The following is a 17,898-nucleotide window of genomic DNA, read 5'->3' as shown; positions in this document are numbered from 1 at the left end:
TTTTAAAACTATATTTAATTTAGTTTTTTTATGTATGTATATAAGTTATATTAGAGATTGCTCACACAATTTCTAGTTGAAAATTCTCAGTATACTCCGACCGCTTCAGATCCGATTGATCCAGGTGTGGATCTTTATATTTGGAGTTTAACAACAGGCGGGAAGGGAGATAATGAGTGTTTTTTTGGTGTTGGACCTTTGGCCACAAACTATAGAAGATGGGATATAACTTTATTTCAAAGACTTGAAGACGGGGAAGGAACGTCTCATCCACCAAAATTGACACTCGAAATGATGGAAACAATGAGACAACAATCTCTAACTGAGGCAAGATGTAAGAAGACGACACGTGAGGCAGTGCTAAAGGCCGAAATCGAGGAAATAAAGAAGAGGCAATATGAGATGGAGACGCAAATGCGATAATTTTTTGCCTCACAATCAAACCATTGTTCAATGGATGGAAATGAAGGAGTTGGTGACCAAGAAGTTGAAGATGAAGAAGACAATATATTTAGTGATGATTGTTTTTTTATTGTTATTTATGTTTATGGCGTGAATATTACGTGACTATAATTTTAATATTTTTTAGTGATAATAATTATTAGAAAATGTGATTTTTTTAATCGAATATAATTTTAATTTTTGTATTTTATAAATTATTAATTAGTTTTTTTAGTGATAATTATTATTTGAAAATATTTCTATTAATTATTAATTTTTGTATTTTATGATTTTTTTTATTAAATAAATATCTTGCGAAATTGAAACCAAGTGTCAAAAATGCTGGAAAAAAATCATTAGTGGCGTGTTTTTCACGTGGCAATGTGGACCAAATAATTTTTGCGACATGATTATCCTACCATAATTTAGTGGTGCGTTTTCACGTGGCAACTAGTTGTCATGAGTGCTAGTGCGATGTGTTTCAGTCACGTCGCTAATTGCGTTTTGTGGTGTGATAGTTGGGTTTGTAACGTGATTTTCACGTGGCTAATGACTGTTTTCTTTGTAGTGTAACTTCATTTTTAACATGCATCAAATGCGATAAATCATAGTTCCATACACAAACTAAGTAAACACTTTTAGTTTATAAAGAAGATTTAGTAACTATCAATGGTAGTTTAAATAAATTTTAAGCTTATATGTAATGTTAGAGTTTCATTACTACATGAAAACAATAAATAAACTCTAAAACTCATGATTTTATAGAGACTAAAAGTATAAATTAAAAACAATACTAAATTGGTTGTGTTCACAAATAGAAGTGACAAGAAATGAAAAAATAACACATAAGTATACCACTTATTTTTTACTTGTTATGTAAAATTTAAATGCTTAATAAAACTAAAAAAGTGAACACTAATACTTATTATCATCAAAAGTGTAGTACTAAAGTAAAGGATCTTCTATAGATTCACTAAAGCTAGTTACATCATCTTGAATCATTTCAATTGGATATGCATCATATTTTGGAGGAATTTTAATGTCTTTAATATCTCCTTCGAGCATATCTATTACTCTGTCCATTGAAGGACGATCATTAGGATTCAATTGTATACACCAAAGAGCAATTATGAACATCTTTTTCACATTTTTCTTTTCCTCATCGGTAGCTTCTCCCAATATTTCTATCTCCCTTTCTTCAACTAATTCATTGTAAATCCAATAGGGGAAGAAAATTTGGCTCGAATCATCGGCATTTGAGTTCAAATTTCTTCTCTTATTCGCTATTTCCATTAATAACATTCCAAAGCTGTACACATCGGCCTTATAGGAAACTCCGCCAATATTTTTGTAGAACAGTTCTGGAGCCATGTAACCAATTGTTCCTCTAGCTGCAGTTAGGGTTACAATGCTATTGTCAATCGGGTAAAGTTTTGCAAGACCAAAGTCCGAAACCTTGGCGATAAAATCGTTGTCAAGAAGTATGTTATGTGGCTTAATATCAAAATGTAAAATTTGCATGTCACAACCCTGATGTAAATAAGCAATTCCACGAGCCACTCCAAGAGATATCTCGTACATTTGCTTATATGTTAAGGAAACATGATCTTCTCTAGATGAAATGTATTTATCAAGCGAGCCATTAGGCATGAAATCATAAACAAGAGCACGTTTTGATCCTTCAACACAAAATCCAATAAGTCGCACCACATTTGTGTGATGTATTCTTCCTATGGTCGCAACTTCACTAATGAAATCTTGTCCATTTCCATTACCCTTAGATTTTCCCAACATCTTTATAGCTACTAAAGGTCCACTGCGTAGTCTTCCCTTATAAACCTTGCCATAGCCTCCTTCTCCCAACTTGTCCTTAAAATTTTGAGTCATATTCTTTATCTCTTTGTATGAGTACCTTATTGGCACGAGGGGATTCCCTTGAAGAAAATCTTCAATGTTTTCATATATTGATGCATGTCTTGTTCGATATGTGTGTATCATTTTGATAAAGAAAACCATGATACCTAACATAAATCTAATGATAATATATGAAGACAAAATATACCTTCCAATGATTTTTCCTATTTCAATACCAAGTTCGGATTCAGGAATTCCTTCAGCCCCATCGTATATTCTAACACCTATTGCATGTAGTAGTCCTGCATTAAATTATACTATGTCATATATGAAGGCAATAATGTATGCATTAAATGATAGAATAATATAATTAATGATTAAATGGTAATGTGAATATAATTATACCAAAAAGACACTACAATATGAAAATATAGGTATATCCATAAGACAAAAATATTACCTCGAGCAATGCCATATAGAATACCTGCGAGAAATTTTAACAAAGTTATTATCTAGTAGAGCCTGTAGAAAGAAAATAATATATTTATCTAACTAAACATTGTCCAGTAGAAGCACCAAGCCCCTCCACTAGTAGACGTAATTGGAAAAGAGCTAGGGGTTGTCTTGTTTCATAACTTTTTGAATATTTATTGGCATAATTAATTACTAACTTCCTTTAACTTAATTTAATATTCCGCTTTAGTCCATTAACTAAAAAACGTTATAAGTTAATCTCTTAACTTCACTTCGGTTACTTTATTTTGTGCTTTCCGTCAATTTCTAAAAAATATTAAGTTCTGATGACGTGACATGACAGGAAGACTATTGATACAAATCTAAGTCAGTGTATGTAGTTAAAAACTGATACACTATTCAAATTGCAAGGATTTTGTCATCAGAGGTTGAAAATAAAACCTCGCAATTTAAACAGTGTATCCGTTTTTAACTACATATGCTGACTCAGATTTTTACCAATGACATTGTTGTCACGCCACGTCACTAGAACTTAACATTTTTTGTCTGAAATTAACGAGAGGGACCAAATAGGATAATATGAGTAAAGTTAATAGAGTAACTTGTAACGTTTTTTAGTTAACGAACTAAAGTGGAACATTAAATTAAGTTCAAGGACTAAAACATGTATTAAGCCATATTTATTTAGGCCATAAAACACCCATTTACTGTGAAGAAGAGCTTCTCGTCGACCTTGCCTAAGGTTTTGATGAAGACAAATACATAAAAAAAAAAGATAAAGACAACAATGACAACATAGAAAGCAAAAGGTAAAAACATTATTTTATCAAAGGAAATTGACGAAGATCTTCAAAGTTTTGGTTAACAGTCTTCATATTTAAAATATAATGATTCATCTCTTATATCACTTAAAAGCTCATAAAATATCACTCAAACTTTTAAAAGTTCTTAAATATTATGCATAAAAACCATTGAAACAAAACCATCAAAAGTGGTATTTTTCAAAGGAAAGGCTGTGATAATCAATTACCCCATGTTGGTAATAGGTTACCTCGTGAAAAATGGTTTAGGCGATAAAAACACTAATGCAACTATGAATATGGTTTGTCTTGTTTATAACGTCTTAACTAGATATTCTTTATCAGAGGTTTGGAGAGCAATGTAAAAAAATATAAATGAGTTAAAGATGGGTGTAGATGGAAAAATGGTAATGTGCAGGATGCTCTCTTTTGGAGAATATTTGTATTGGTGCACAAGGTTAAAGATGACGGAAGAGAGAGAATCTGTAACTTAAATGTAACTAACTTTTAAAACAAAATTGATTACAAAATTATATTACAAACTAAACTAAGATTTAGCTTATATACACAAGCCCAAGGAAAATGTAATATAAATGCAAAACCAAATTAACTCTAAATAAAATAGAATCTAAATTTAGATTACATTTTAACATCATCCCTTAATCCACATTCAAGACTAAAATCAACAACACTAATTCCATCCCTCAAATGGATACAATGTTCCATCTTGATTGCTTTGGTTAGAACATATGTCAGCTGCTTCTGAGTGCTACATTGAACAACTTCAAGCACTCCATTCTGAACTTGATTTCTAAGAAAGTGAAACTTTGTGTCAATGTGCTTACTCCTTCGATGCAACACTGGATTCTTGGCAAGGCTTATAACTGATTTACTATCAATCATAAACTTCACATGCTTGCTCATCTTGATCTTCAGATCCTGCAACAAGTTCAGAATCCACATAGCTTGACAAGAAGACAAAGAACCTGCAATATACTCAGCTTCACAGGTTGACAATGCAACCACTGGTTGCTTCTTGGAGCACAAAGAAATAAGACCTTGCAGATACTTAAAGTAATATCCAGAAGTACTTCTTCTGTCAACTCTGTCTCTAGACGAATCAGAGTCTGAATAACATATCAACTCTGAATCATATTCAACATCAGAGGGGAATAAAACTCCATACTTTAGAGTCCCCTTAATATACCTCAGTATCCCGACAACAGCTTGATAATGTGACCACTTTGATTTGTTTATAAACCTACTTACCATTCCAATTATATAACAAATTTCATGCATGATACTACATAGATATCTCAATGAGCCTATGAACAGTTTAAAAATTGTAGCATCTACATCATCACCCTTAAAATCAGAGTCTAACATGTGACTTATTTCAGCGGGCGTGATTGTAGATTTGCAATTTGTTAGCTCAAATATCTTCACAAGCTCAAGTTCGCACTTCAGCTGATGCAATATTATACACTTATCATAGTACATAATCTCCATCCCTAGAAAATATGTCATATTTCCTAGATCAGTCATCTCAAACTCATTTATCAACACCTTCTTGAACTTAGCTATCTCATCAAAACAACTCCATGTTAGCAATATATCATCAACATTGAGGCACACTAGAATTATATTGCTATCAGATGTATGCTGAACATAAACACCATGCTCCATATCACATTTTGTGAATCCTTGAAGCTTGAAAAATAAATCAATTTTCATATTCCAGACTCTAGGAGATTGTTTCAGTCCATATAAGGCTTTATGAAACTTGTACACCATCCCTTATATATTCTTTTTCACAAATCCATGAAGTTGTGATGCATAAACTTCATATTGTAAAGGATCGTTCAGAAATGCATATTTCACATCTAAATGCATCAAAGGCCAATTTCTATTAGCAGCTATAACAATCACCAATCTGATTGTTTCATGTCTAGCCACATAAGCAAACACCTTAAAGTAATCTAATCCAGATTTCTGTAGAAATCCTCTAGCTACTAACCTTGCTTTGTGTTTACCAAGTGATTCATTTGGCTTCCGTCTTGACTTCTAAACCCATCTCACACTGATGGATTTCATGTCCTTTGAAAGCTCAGTTAACTCTTAAGTCTTATTTCTTTCTATAGCCTAAGTTCTTATTTCATGGCCTTCAACCATACTTTCTTCTTGAGATCTTCTTTAGTCATGACTGGTTCATAGTCTACCAACATGGCACACTGAATGACCTCCCCTTTAGAGTCTATCTTAGTATCTTGAAACATTTCAAACTCTGAAAATCTTCTTGGTATTTGTTTGATTCTTTGTGGTCTCTGACTTTCTTTAGAATCTTCTTTAGATGCTGGAATAATATTAGATGATGGGCTACCTTTAGAGGTTGAACCACCTTCAGAAGCATGATTACCACCAGAGTCTTGATCATCATCATAATTTGGATTAGAATCATATTCACCTTCAGAGTCAGACTCACCTTCAGACTCAACTTCAAAGTCAAACTGGCCTTTAGACCCAACTTAAGCATCAGGGTCACGTTTAGACTCTGACTCATTTTCATACTCAAAACCTCCTCCAGAGTCTAAAATATCTTCAGAAGTTAACTCAGGTGTTAACACTGCACCTGAGTTGGATTGAGACTTGCTCAAATCCCATGCTTTTGTTTCTTTCACAATGTCATCTCGACTAAATTCAACTTTGTTAGTGACAAGACAATAAAGCTTATAAGCATTTGTATTGTGGTAGCATAAAAGCAACATGACTCTGCTTTTGTCGTACAACTTCCTTCTCTTAGCATCTGGAACATGTTTATAAGTAACATAACCAAACACCTTCAGATGGCTCACACTTTGCTTATCTCTAGTCCAATTCTCAAAAGGAACAATTTCCTTTAACTTCTTAGTTGGACACCTGTTGAGCATATATGCTGCAGTGGCAACAACTTCTCTATACAAGTTGTAAGTGAGCTTTTTCTCCTTCAGCATGCTCTTTGTCATATCAAGTAAAGTTCAGTTTCTTTATTTAACAATACCATTGTGTTGTAGAGGGTATGAAGGAGTAACCTCATGCTCAATTCCATTCTCCTCACAGAACCTTCTAAACTTTGATGAGGTGTACTCACCTCCACCATCAGTTCTGAGAATTTTCAGCTTTTGACCATTTTGTTTTTCACACTTCACCTTGAACTTCTAAAACTCAACAAACACCTCATGCTTAAACTTGATAAGTGCTACCCATGTCATTCTTGTGAGCTCATCCATAAATGGCATAAAGTACTTGTTTCCACCGAGTGAAGGTACTTCAAATGGTCCACATACATCAAAGTGCACTACTCCTAAATCATGTTTTTCTCTTGTAGCTACTTTTGATGCAAATGACAATCAAGGTTGCTTACCTTTCATGCACATCTCACGTGACTTCTTAGACTTCACAATCTTAGGAATGCCATGTACCCGCTTCTTAGAACTCAGATGCCCTAAGCTTCTGAAGTTCAGATGACCCAATCTCTTGTGTCACAACTCACTGTCACCTCCAACACCTTCTGCACTAAGGCATTTAGTTTTAGTTGTTTCCTCATTCACCTTGAATGTTTTGTTGCTTCCCTATTCAGATTTCATAATCAGCTTCTGATCTGAATCATACAACTTTAAGAGATTGTCCTTTATAGTAACTGAGAAATCTTTCTCAATTAGCTGACCTACACTAATCAGATTGCACTTCATGCCAGGAAGATACCAAACATCCTTGATCATAATTTTTTTTCCATTCTTCACTCTGACTTTGACATTTCCCATTCCTTCAAGATTCATATACTTATTATCAACACATCTGATCTTTGTCCTATTTCTAGAGTCAAAATTAATCAGCCATTGTTTGTTTCCTATTAGGTGATTTGAGCAGCCAATATCCATATACCACAAGTCTACCACATATCCACAATCAGACTCAGAAGCCATCAATAACACATGTTCATCATCAGACTCTCCTCTGGCTATGTTTGCTACTTCTGATTTTTCTTTCCTTGTTTGACCAACAGTCAACAACAAAGTGACTAAACTTCTTACAGTAGTAGCATTGAACCTTCTTCTTGTCAAACTTCTCATTTCCCTACCGATGTTTCTTCTTATTAGTGTTAGAGACTTCTAACTTTTTGATAACAATCACCATGTCTCTTCTTGGCCTCTGACCAAGACTGCTTCTGATTCTATTTATCAGAAGATGCCTTCATAGCCTGCTCTACCTCTCTTCCGACGCAACTCTTGTGCCTCTAGACTACTTTGTAGATCTTCAATTCTCATGGTGCTAAGGTCATTAGAATGTTTAATTTCTACCAAAATGTAATCAAGATGAGAAGTAAGTGATCTCAGTACCTTTTCAATGATGACTTGTTTAGAGGGGGTCTCTCCACAAGATTTCATCTCATTTGTGATAAGAATCACTCTGGATATGTAATCAGGTACTTCTCATTGTCCTTCATATTCAGATTCTCATACTACTTACATAGAGACTGAAGCTTCACCTTCTTCATTAATGCATCACCTCCATAACATTATACCAGTGTGTCCCACACAATCTTTGTTGTCGTTGAATCAATGATCTTCTCAAACACATTCACATCCACACACTGATGAATGTAGAACAAGGCCTTCTAATCCTTCTTCCTCGTTTCTCTCTGCGTATTTCTTTCTGTTTCAGTTGCATCTAATGCAATCGTTGCATAACCATCATTGACGAGATCAAGAACATCTTGAGCACCAAACAACACACGCATCTGAATCATCCATCGATTCCATCAAATATCGAAAGCTTTATGTTCAAGATATCATTTCCATCGTTCATCTTCGTTCCTATGTAAATTCACTCAAACCTCACTAATACTCGTATTTCCCAATCCCCCGGAATCAAGAAACGTGATTCTGTTTCGATTTAGAACTTCAATTCATTGTAAATTTCAGAAACAAAATCAATCACACATGCCTCACGTACATTCGTATTTCCCGATCTAAATCTGATATGGAGCTCTAGATACCAATTGTTGGTGCACAAGGTTGAAAATGAAAAAGATGATGGAAGAGAAAGAAAAGAGAGAATCTGTAACTGAAATGTAACTAACTTTTAAAACATAATTGATTACAAAATTCTATTATACACTAAACTAAGCTTTAGCTTATATACACAAGCCCAAGTCAAATGTAATCAAAATGCAAAATCAAATTAACTCTAAATGAAACAGAATCTGAATTTGAATTACATTTTAACAGTTTGGTTACTGACTAAGGGGTAAGTTAATAAGTATCATAATGCTTAAGTCCATTAGAAGTCTCCTATTTACTGAGTTGCTTATGATGTATATGGTTTAGTTAATGTTGACAATTTTGTAGCCTGGGAGGGTGATCTCAAATATAGTGGTCACCATTGGTTGAGAATATTTATCTTTAGTTTAGGTACTTCTAAGACTTAATGGTAGATATTTGGGAACTTATTACAATAATTGGAATTGTGCAAAATCAAGAAGATCAAAAGATGATTATTGAGTTTATAAGGTCTAGCTCAATATGTTCAAATATGGGACCTCACACTTGTGTTTATGAGTTTATAATGATTATTGTCTACATGTCAAAAATGTTGAGAATGTATCAAGTATGAGTAGTATGAGTAATAGTGCCATATTAGTTGGAAATATGGAGACTTGAGCATTTATAAGTGAGAGAACTCACCCACCTATCACCTTAAGGTTTTAGATGAATATGTGGTGTGTCTCTCACAAATGCGTTACTCCAAAAAGAAGGAAGTCCCACAACATTCAATGCTCCCTAATGAAAAAAAAACTCCCCCAACAAATGGTATCATGAGCCTTTGGTTTGAGAAATGGACCGACTTACTTATATCGAAAGTCAACAGCGCTAGTGTGGTGAATAAGAAACGTTCTGTTGAAGAGTGTCAACGACGCTAGTGTGGTGAGTAAGAAACGTTCTGTGCGGTACAAGAGTTTATGGAAGTAAGAAAAACTTTCACTTGATGGGGAGCATTGTAGACTCACACTTGAGAGAGAGTGTTGAAAATGTATCAAATGTGAATAGTATGGGTAATAGTCCCACATTAGTTGCAAATGTGGAGACTTGAGAATTTATAAGTGAGAGAACCCACTCATCTATCACCTTAAGGTTTTAGGTGAATATGTGGTGTGTCTCTCACAAAGGTGTTTCTCTAAAATATGGAAGTCCCATAACATTCAATGCTCCCTAGTGACAAAAAAAATTCTCCCAACAAAAAAACACCTTATTATTGAATGTGATTCTAGTGTTGTTGTGCATTTCATAAAGAACCAATGAAAAGAATCAAACCTAAACGAATCTCATGCTTTCTCGTTTAGAGTTCACTTTGTCCAACAAGTACTTCAAATTTTCTCAATGTAATAGGGCTAACCACCCACATAAGTTTATGCGTTAATTTGTTTTATCAACTTTAGCCCTCCTTTGTATACAAATATAATATTTTACTTTAGTTATTCGAAATAAAGACTAAAATAAAAATTACAATGAGCAATTTTAGTATGGACAGATTTTGTAAGAACTAGAGCAAAGCTACAAGGACTAGAAGTAAAAAGTTGTATATTTGCATAGATTAAAAGATTAAAATAATTTTTTACGAGGATTAATAAAAAATAATATATCTGCAAGGATTAAAAATATACTTGCTCATTTATTTTAAAATAGAGTTTGTAAATTTAAAGAAGTTAGAATGAAAATTTCTACTTACCTTCTACAAACATTCGAAGCTTTGATGGAGGTCCTGAAATAAAAATAAAAAATTTAGTCAACTTATCTTTCAAAGTTTGAGGACATAATTACAAAACCTTTAATTTATATTCATTGTCAATAAAAAATCACATATTTATATATGGGATATTCTACGAATAGACATCAATAATACATGACAATCTTCAAAAATAAGTGTACATGTTTCAATATGCTGAATGGTAGTTCGTATTTTAGTATGACGTAAAATTACTGTTTGTGTATATAAATTAGTGTAGTTGTCAATAACCGTAAGTGCGTATAAAAATATGTGTGCAACCATTTTGTTGTAACCGTTTTAGTAGAGTAGTGAAAGTTTGTTATTCTCTCTTCTCTCTCTTCTTACATCTCCATCTTCTTCATCTTGTGCCCAAACAATTGTTATCTAGAGCTCCGGTTCAGATCCACAGGGAAACACGAGTGAATGGTGAGACGTTGTGTGATTGATTACGTTTCTTGAATTCATATTGAATTTCTGAATCAGAATAATAACAAAATCACATTTCTTTATTATGCGGGATTGGGAAACACTAGTGTTTGGTGAGATCTGAATGATTTGCACAAAGTTGAAGATGAACGGAAACAATAGTCTGAGTACTAAGCTTCCAGTGTTTGATGGCAAGAACTAAAATTGGTGGATGATTCAGATGCATGTGTTGTTTGGTGCACAAGATGTTCTTGATCTCGTTAACGACGGTTATGTTCCGATTTCACTTCCATAAAATGCAATGGATGCGCAGAGGAATGCTCAGCGTGATCTGAGGAAGAAGGACCAGAAGGTGTTGTTCTACATCCATCAGTGTGTGAATGTGAACGTCTTTGAGAAAATCGTTGATTCGACGACGATGAAGACTGCGTAGGACACACTGGTACGGTGCTACGGTGGTGATGCATCAGTGAAGAAGGTAAAGCTTCAGTCTCTATGTAAGCAGTATGATAATCTCAGCATGAAGAACAATGAGAAGGTACTTGACTGCATCTCCAGAGTGATTTTGATCACGAATGAGATTAAGTCGTGTGGAGAAACTCTCTCTGAAGAAAGTATCATTGAGAATGTACTTAAATATCTCACTCCTCAGTTTGATTACATTGTGGTAGAAAATGAACATTCTAAGTATCTTAGCACCATGAGAATTGAAAAACTGCAAAACAGTCTAGAGACGCAAGAGTTGCGTCTGATTGAGAGAAACTCTGAAATTGAGGTAGAGCAGCAGGCTCTAAAAACAGCTTCTTGTAAGAAATATCAGAAGCAGTCTTGGTCAAAAGTCAGGAAGAGATCTAATGGTGTTCAGAAATCAGAAACCTCAAGTTCTGAAAGGAGGAGGAGTGCTAAGAAGGGGAAGAAGAAGTATGACAAGAGGAAAGCTCAGTGCTACTGTTGTAAGAAGTTTGGCCACTTCACTGCTGATTGTTGGTCAAACAAGGAAAGGAATTCAGAAGAAGCAAATGTAGCCAGAGAAGATTCTGATGATGAATTTGTGATATTAATGGCTTTTGAATATGATGATGCGTATTTAGCAGACTGGTGGTATATAGACACTGTCAGCTCAAATCATCTTATTAGAAATAAGAAATGGCTGATTGACTTTAACTTTATAAAGAGGACAAAGATCAGACGTGTTGATGATAAATACGTCAATGCTGAAGGTATGAGAAATTTCAGAGTATTTTTGAATAATGGTAAATCAACATTGATTCAGAATGTGTGGTATGTTTCTGGCATGAAAAGCAATACGATAAGTGTAAGTCAATTAATTGAGAAAGTTTTTTCAGTTACCATGAAGGACAATCTTTTGAAGTTGTATGACTGCAATCAGAAGCTGATTATGAAGTCAGAATATGGAAGGAATAGAACATTCAAAGTGAGTGTTAAAACCCCAGACTCTGAATGCCTTAGTGCAATAAATGTTGTGAAGGAAAGTGGGCTGATGCGCAAAAGATTCGATCATCTGAACTTCATAAGCTTATGGCATATGAATTTAAAGAAGTTAGTACATGGAATTCCTATAATTAAAAATCCAGATAAGTCATGCAGTGTGTGCATGAGAGGGAAGAAAACAAGTCTTCCATTTGCATCTGAAATGACTCCAAGAGCAAAGCATGCTCTGAGTGTGGTGCATTCTGATGTGTGTGGACAATTTCCAGTACCTTCACTTGGAGGGAATAAATACTTTGTGTTATTTGTTGATGAGTTCGCAAGAATGACACATGTATCCCTTATAAAGTTCAAACACGAGGTGTTTGCTGAATTTAAGAAACTCAGAATCAAGGCTGAGAATCAGAGTGGTCAGAAGCAGAAAATTCTCTTAACCGATGATGAAGGTGATTATAACTCTAAAGAATTCATAAAGTTTTGTGAGGAGAATGGAATTGAGCATGAGGCGACTACTCCATACACTCCTTAGCACAATTGTCTTGGTAAAAGTAGAAATCAAACTTTGCTTGATATTACAAGGAGCATGCCGAAGGAGAAGAATCGATCTCACACCTTGTGAGAAGAAGTTGTTTCCATTGCAGCATATGTGCTCAAAACAGGTGTCCAACCAAGAAGCTGAAGGAAATTGTTCCTTTAGAGAAGTGGACTAGAGATAAGATAAATGTGAGCCATTTGAAGGTGTTTTGTTTTGTTTGTTACAAACATGTTCTAGATGCTGCGAGAAGCAAGTTGGATGATAAAAGCAGAGTTATGTTTCTTGTAGGGTACCACAATACATGTGCTTATAAGCTCTACTATCTTGTCACTAACAAGGTTGAAATCAGCAGAGATGTCATTGTGAAGGAATCAGAAGTGTGAGATTGGAGTAAATCTCAATCCAACTCTGGTGTCAAGTTAACCTCTAAAGATACAGACTACGGGAATATTCCAGACTCTGAAGGTGGTATTTTTGGTGTTCCATCATCTGATATTGTTCCAACATTCGAAGGAGATTCTAAACAATTTAAGAGGCCACAAAGAATCATACAAATACCAAGAAGGTTTGCAGAGTTTAACATGTTGCAAGATACTGAAGTAGACTCTGAAGGAGAAGTCATTCAGTGTGCCATGTTAGTAGACTTTCAACCAGTGAGTACTGGAGAATCGCTCAAGAAGAAAGTATGGATGAAGGTCATGAAAGTAGAACTCGAGGCTATAAAAAGAAACAAGACTTGAAAGTTGACTGAGCTTCCATAGGAGAAGAAATCCATCAACTTCAGACTGGTTTTCAAGGAGAAACTGAAGCCATATGGATCAATTGGTAAACAAAAATAAAGGTTAGTGGAAAAAGGTTTTCTACAAAAACCTGAGTTAGACTACTTTGAGGTATTTTCTCCTGTAGCGAGACACGAGACAATTAGACTAGTGATTGCGATAGTTACTAACAAGAATTGACCTCTGATGCATCTCGATGTGAAATCTGCATTTTTGAACGGTCCATTACAACAAGACATATGTGTGTCACAACCTTCTGGATTTGTGAAAAATAATTAGGAAGAGATGGTGTACATGTTACATAAAGCGTTATATGGACTGAAACAAGCTCCTAGAGTTTGGAATCTGAAAATTGATTCATTTTTCAAGCTCCAAGGATTCAGAAAGTGTGAGATGGAGTATGTTGTTTATGTTCAACATACTTCTGAAGGCAATATGGTTCTGGTATATGTCTGTATGTTGATGACATATTGCTAATAGGAAGTTGTGAACATGAGATAGCTAAGTTCAAGAAAGTTTTGATGAATGAGTTTGAGATAACTGATATAGGAAAGATGACATATTTCCTAGAGATGGAGTTTATGTACTCTGAGAAGGGTATCATTTTGTATCTGCTGAAATATGAACTTGAGCTTCTGAAGAGATTCGAGTTGCCGAATTATAAGGTTGTTGTCACATCTGCAGAAACAAATCACAAATTCGATTCTGATTCTGAAGGTGATGATGTATATGCTACAATTTTTAAGCAGTTAGTTGACTCTCTGAGGTATTTGTGTAATACCAGACCTGATATAAGTTATGTAGTTAGAATGGTTAGTAGGTTCATGAGTAAACCAAAGTGGTCTCATTACCAAGCTGATGTCAGGATTTTTAGGTATATTAAGGGGACTCTGAAGTATGGAGTTTTGTTCCCTTCTAGAGAAAAAACTAATTCATAGCTGATGTTTTACTCAAAGTTTGATTAATGTGGAGATAAAGTTAACAAAAGGAGTACTTATGGATATTTGTTTAAATATATAGGAGGTCCTATTTCTTGGTGTTCCAAGAAGCAACCAGATGTTGCTTTGTTAACCTGTGAAGTCGAATATATTGCAGGTGTTGTGGCTGCATGTCAAACTGTTTGGCTTATGAATTTACTGCAGGATTTGAAGATCAAGGTAAACAAACCTCTGAAGCTAATGATTGATAACAAGTATGCAATCAGTCTTGCCAAGAACTCAGTGATGCATGGGAGAAGCAAGCATATTGAGACTAAGTATCATTTTTTGAGAAGACAGGTTCATAATAGAGTGCTAGAAGTTATGGAATGGAGCATCCAGAAGCAGCTGACAGTTGTTCTGACGAAAGCGTTCAAGATTGATCAATTTCTCCATTTGAGGGATGAATATGGTGTTATTAGTTTTGATTAGTTAAATTCTGAATTAAGAGATCATGTTGAAGGATAATTCAGTATTTTAGTATAACATGACATTATTGTTTGTGTATATAAATTAGTGTGGCTGTCAATAGCTATAAGCGCGGTCTGTGTAGAATAATGTGTGTGCAACTATTTTGCTGTAACTGTTTTAAAAGAGTAGTGGAAGTTTGTTATTCTCTCTCTCCCTCTCTTCTTACATCTCCATCTTCTTCATCTTATGAACCAACACAACCACTAGGATTCGTTCACCAATACAAGGCTCTTGTATGAAAACTTAGCAAAGCTCTCTATGGGATCAACTAAGACCTCAATGTATGGCATGAGAAACAAGTTCAAGCTTTAGTTCAATTTGGTTTTTCTCCCTCAAGGTGTGACCATTCTATGTTTGTGTATTGTAAAGATGGTGTAACTTTTTATGTACTTGTGTATGTTGATTACATACTAACTAAAGGGCCTGCATTTGATCTAATGCATAATCTAATCAACAAGCTACATGACACTTTTTTTTCTAAAATGACTTGACAAATCTGAGTACTTCACGGGGATATAAATTAAGCCTTAGACCAATGGATAATTTTCGCTAACTCAATCAAAGTACATCAAAGAGTTACTTGCGAGAGCAAAGATGAGTGACATTAACAATTATACAAGTCCACGACTCTCGAACCTTCTTTGATCCTCAATTTTACAGATCCATGGTCGGTGCCTGCACTATGTGACAATAACTAGGACATATATTGCCCTTAGTGTGAATAAAACTTATTAGTTTATGTCACCACCTTTTGAAACTCATTGGAATGCATTCATTCAAAATAGTTGATGATATGATAAAAAGTAAAAAAATTATGTTAGAAAATTATAAGTTTCCAAATATCAAAAGTTAAAAATGTAAAATTGTTGTTACCTTTGTCACAAGCAACATGAAATCCCAACGTGGTTACACATGGATCAGCCGGATCGTTGCATTCAATACTCCAAGTGGTTTCACTCAAATAGCAAAATGGATCTCCACAAACATTTTCACAAGCAAAATTCATCCAAGAAACCTCAAATCCACCCACCAACATCTCATGAATTTCATTGTACGAATACTTTCGATTCGGAATGTCCCATCCACCGGCTCCACTATTATTATAGCCGAAAAAAGAGATAGCAGTAACAAACTCCACATGACAGTCATCATATTTGAAGTTGCTAACCTTCAAATCCCCAGCAACTGCGTAAACATAACCACCTTGAGAAGACTGTGACCTGATGCAAGAAACTGTATCCGAATACACTGGATCATCCCGTACAGGATTTCTACAATTCATGTAAATTACGTGCTGGAACATTGGTAATGATACAGTATCAAGATAAATATCATCTCCAGAAATTATTCTTGGTTGGGAAACTTGATATGGATCCTCCTGGTAGCCATAATTGTAATAACTTGTGAAATTAGAAGTGTAAAAGTAATAGCGAGGAATAGAGGAGCAATCACCCTCTTCAATTCCGGGATCAACTAACCGAACTGTGTAGTTTTTGTAGTCGATTGATTTCACATGGTATTTACCGGAAAACAAAGTTAAGGTTGTGATGTTGTTTTCGCAGGATAACTCGTACCTCGGATCACCGCAGGTTGCTGGGTCATTCTGAAGTCGAAAAGGATGTTTTATGTTTTTGATTTTGCCGCATGAGGAAGGTGGGCAGGATGTTTGGTTATTAGTAATTGTTGCATCACATGTTTGATGATGAAGTAGTATCACAGCAACTAGCATGAATATTTGGAGGAAACATAAGAGTGATTTTTTTCTACACATGTTGATGCTGAAAATTGGTTTTCACTTTTGAGCTAAATCATTGATTATCAACTGAAAGCGAACATGTGTTTGAGAACAAAATTGTCTTTCTAAGACTCAAAAGTCTTTTAGCCATCTTTCTTGACTTTTATTGGTATAATAACTATAAAATATAAATTTTTCTTGACAGGAGATTATGATAAAAAATACTTTTTGAACGATTCATCTCTGTGAATTTGTTGTTTCACAATCTATGAAAATTCAATCCTTCTAGATTCATTATCCTATGGAATAAAAAATTCTCTTTTGTTATATTAAATTCATATAAGTTTCACTAACTTAAATATTTGTTTGGGTCCGAGTCAAGGGTCAATCAATAAATACCATAACCGTATAAGATTCAACATTAGGTGTGTAGAATGGTTACACCCTAATATCTTATTAGATTGATACCGATTAAACACCTAAGGATCGTTTCATAATTGAACACATAATGTTGTTTTTCGGTTTTGAAAAATTTGCCCCAAAGAAAATTATTATCGAAACGAGTCGCGTAGGTCTTTTTTTTAAAACGTTTCGATGTACTGTCAATAATTATGCAATATAGTTGAGTTTCGACAACGTCTCCAGGATAAAATTTTCGACACCGTCTCCAGGATAAAACAGTCAGTTCAATTTTACGATTATCACTTGCACTATAATAAATGGTTCGAAGAAAAAATTCAGTCGAGGACACAATAAACCACTCAAGAAATAAAGAAAAATACAAATAATTTAAGATGAAGAGAATAAAGATGGAGAAGAGAGATTCTAAAAATTCAGAAATCTGGAGTGATATGCAACTGAACTGAGGAACTCTATTTGTGGGTAAGAGATTCAACTGAGTGGAGAGAAAATAATGAGAGGGATTTACTTAGTCAAAACTAGGTTAAAATTAGGTTTTGATGAGTGACGCATTATAATTATTAATTAATCAAAAATTAATTAATATTAATTAATTAATTTTCACGTAATTAACTTTCATTAATTAATAGGATGAACTTTTCAAATTGACATCAAGTTTTTCAAGAATCCCCCACTTGAATTTAAAAGGTGATTTTAGAAGTAACGTCAAACGTTTCTAAGATTGTGCATAAGC

The 17,898-nt window shown here is 34.4% G+C and overlaps 1 protein-coding gene across 1 annotated transcript; it reads right to left on the bottom strand.

Annotated features, from left to right (window-relative positions):
- Positions 1-1,206: 1,206 nt before the first annotated feature.
- Positions 1,207-16,903, bottom strand: LOC127091892 (cysteine-rich receptor-like protein kinase 41). Its single transcript, XM_051030614.1, has 4 exons — positions 15,884-16,903; positions 10,335-10,367; positions 2,756-2,779; positions 1,207-2,597 (listed from the first exon to the last, which is right to left on the bottom strand). Exons 1-4 carry the CDS (start codon positions 16,779-16,781, stop codon positions 1,387-1,389), a joined length of 2,166 nt encoding a protein of 721 aa, XP_050886571.1. The 5' UTR covers positions 16,782-16,903; the 3' UTR covers positions 1,207-1,386.
- Positions 16,904-17,898: the final 995 nt, after the last annotated feature.

Source organism: Lathyrus oleraceus, chromosome 6, assembly GCF_024323335.1.
Source record: "Lathyrus oleraceus cultivar Zhongwan6 chromosome 6, CAAS_Psat_ZW6_1.0, whole genome shotgun sequence".
Taxonomy (NCBI): Eukaryota; Viridiplantae; Streptophyta; class Magnoliopsida; order Fabales; family Fabaceae; genus Lathyrus; species Lathyrus oleraceus.
This window is presented reverse-complemented; position numbering and strand designations above follow the sequence as displayed.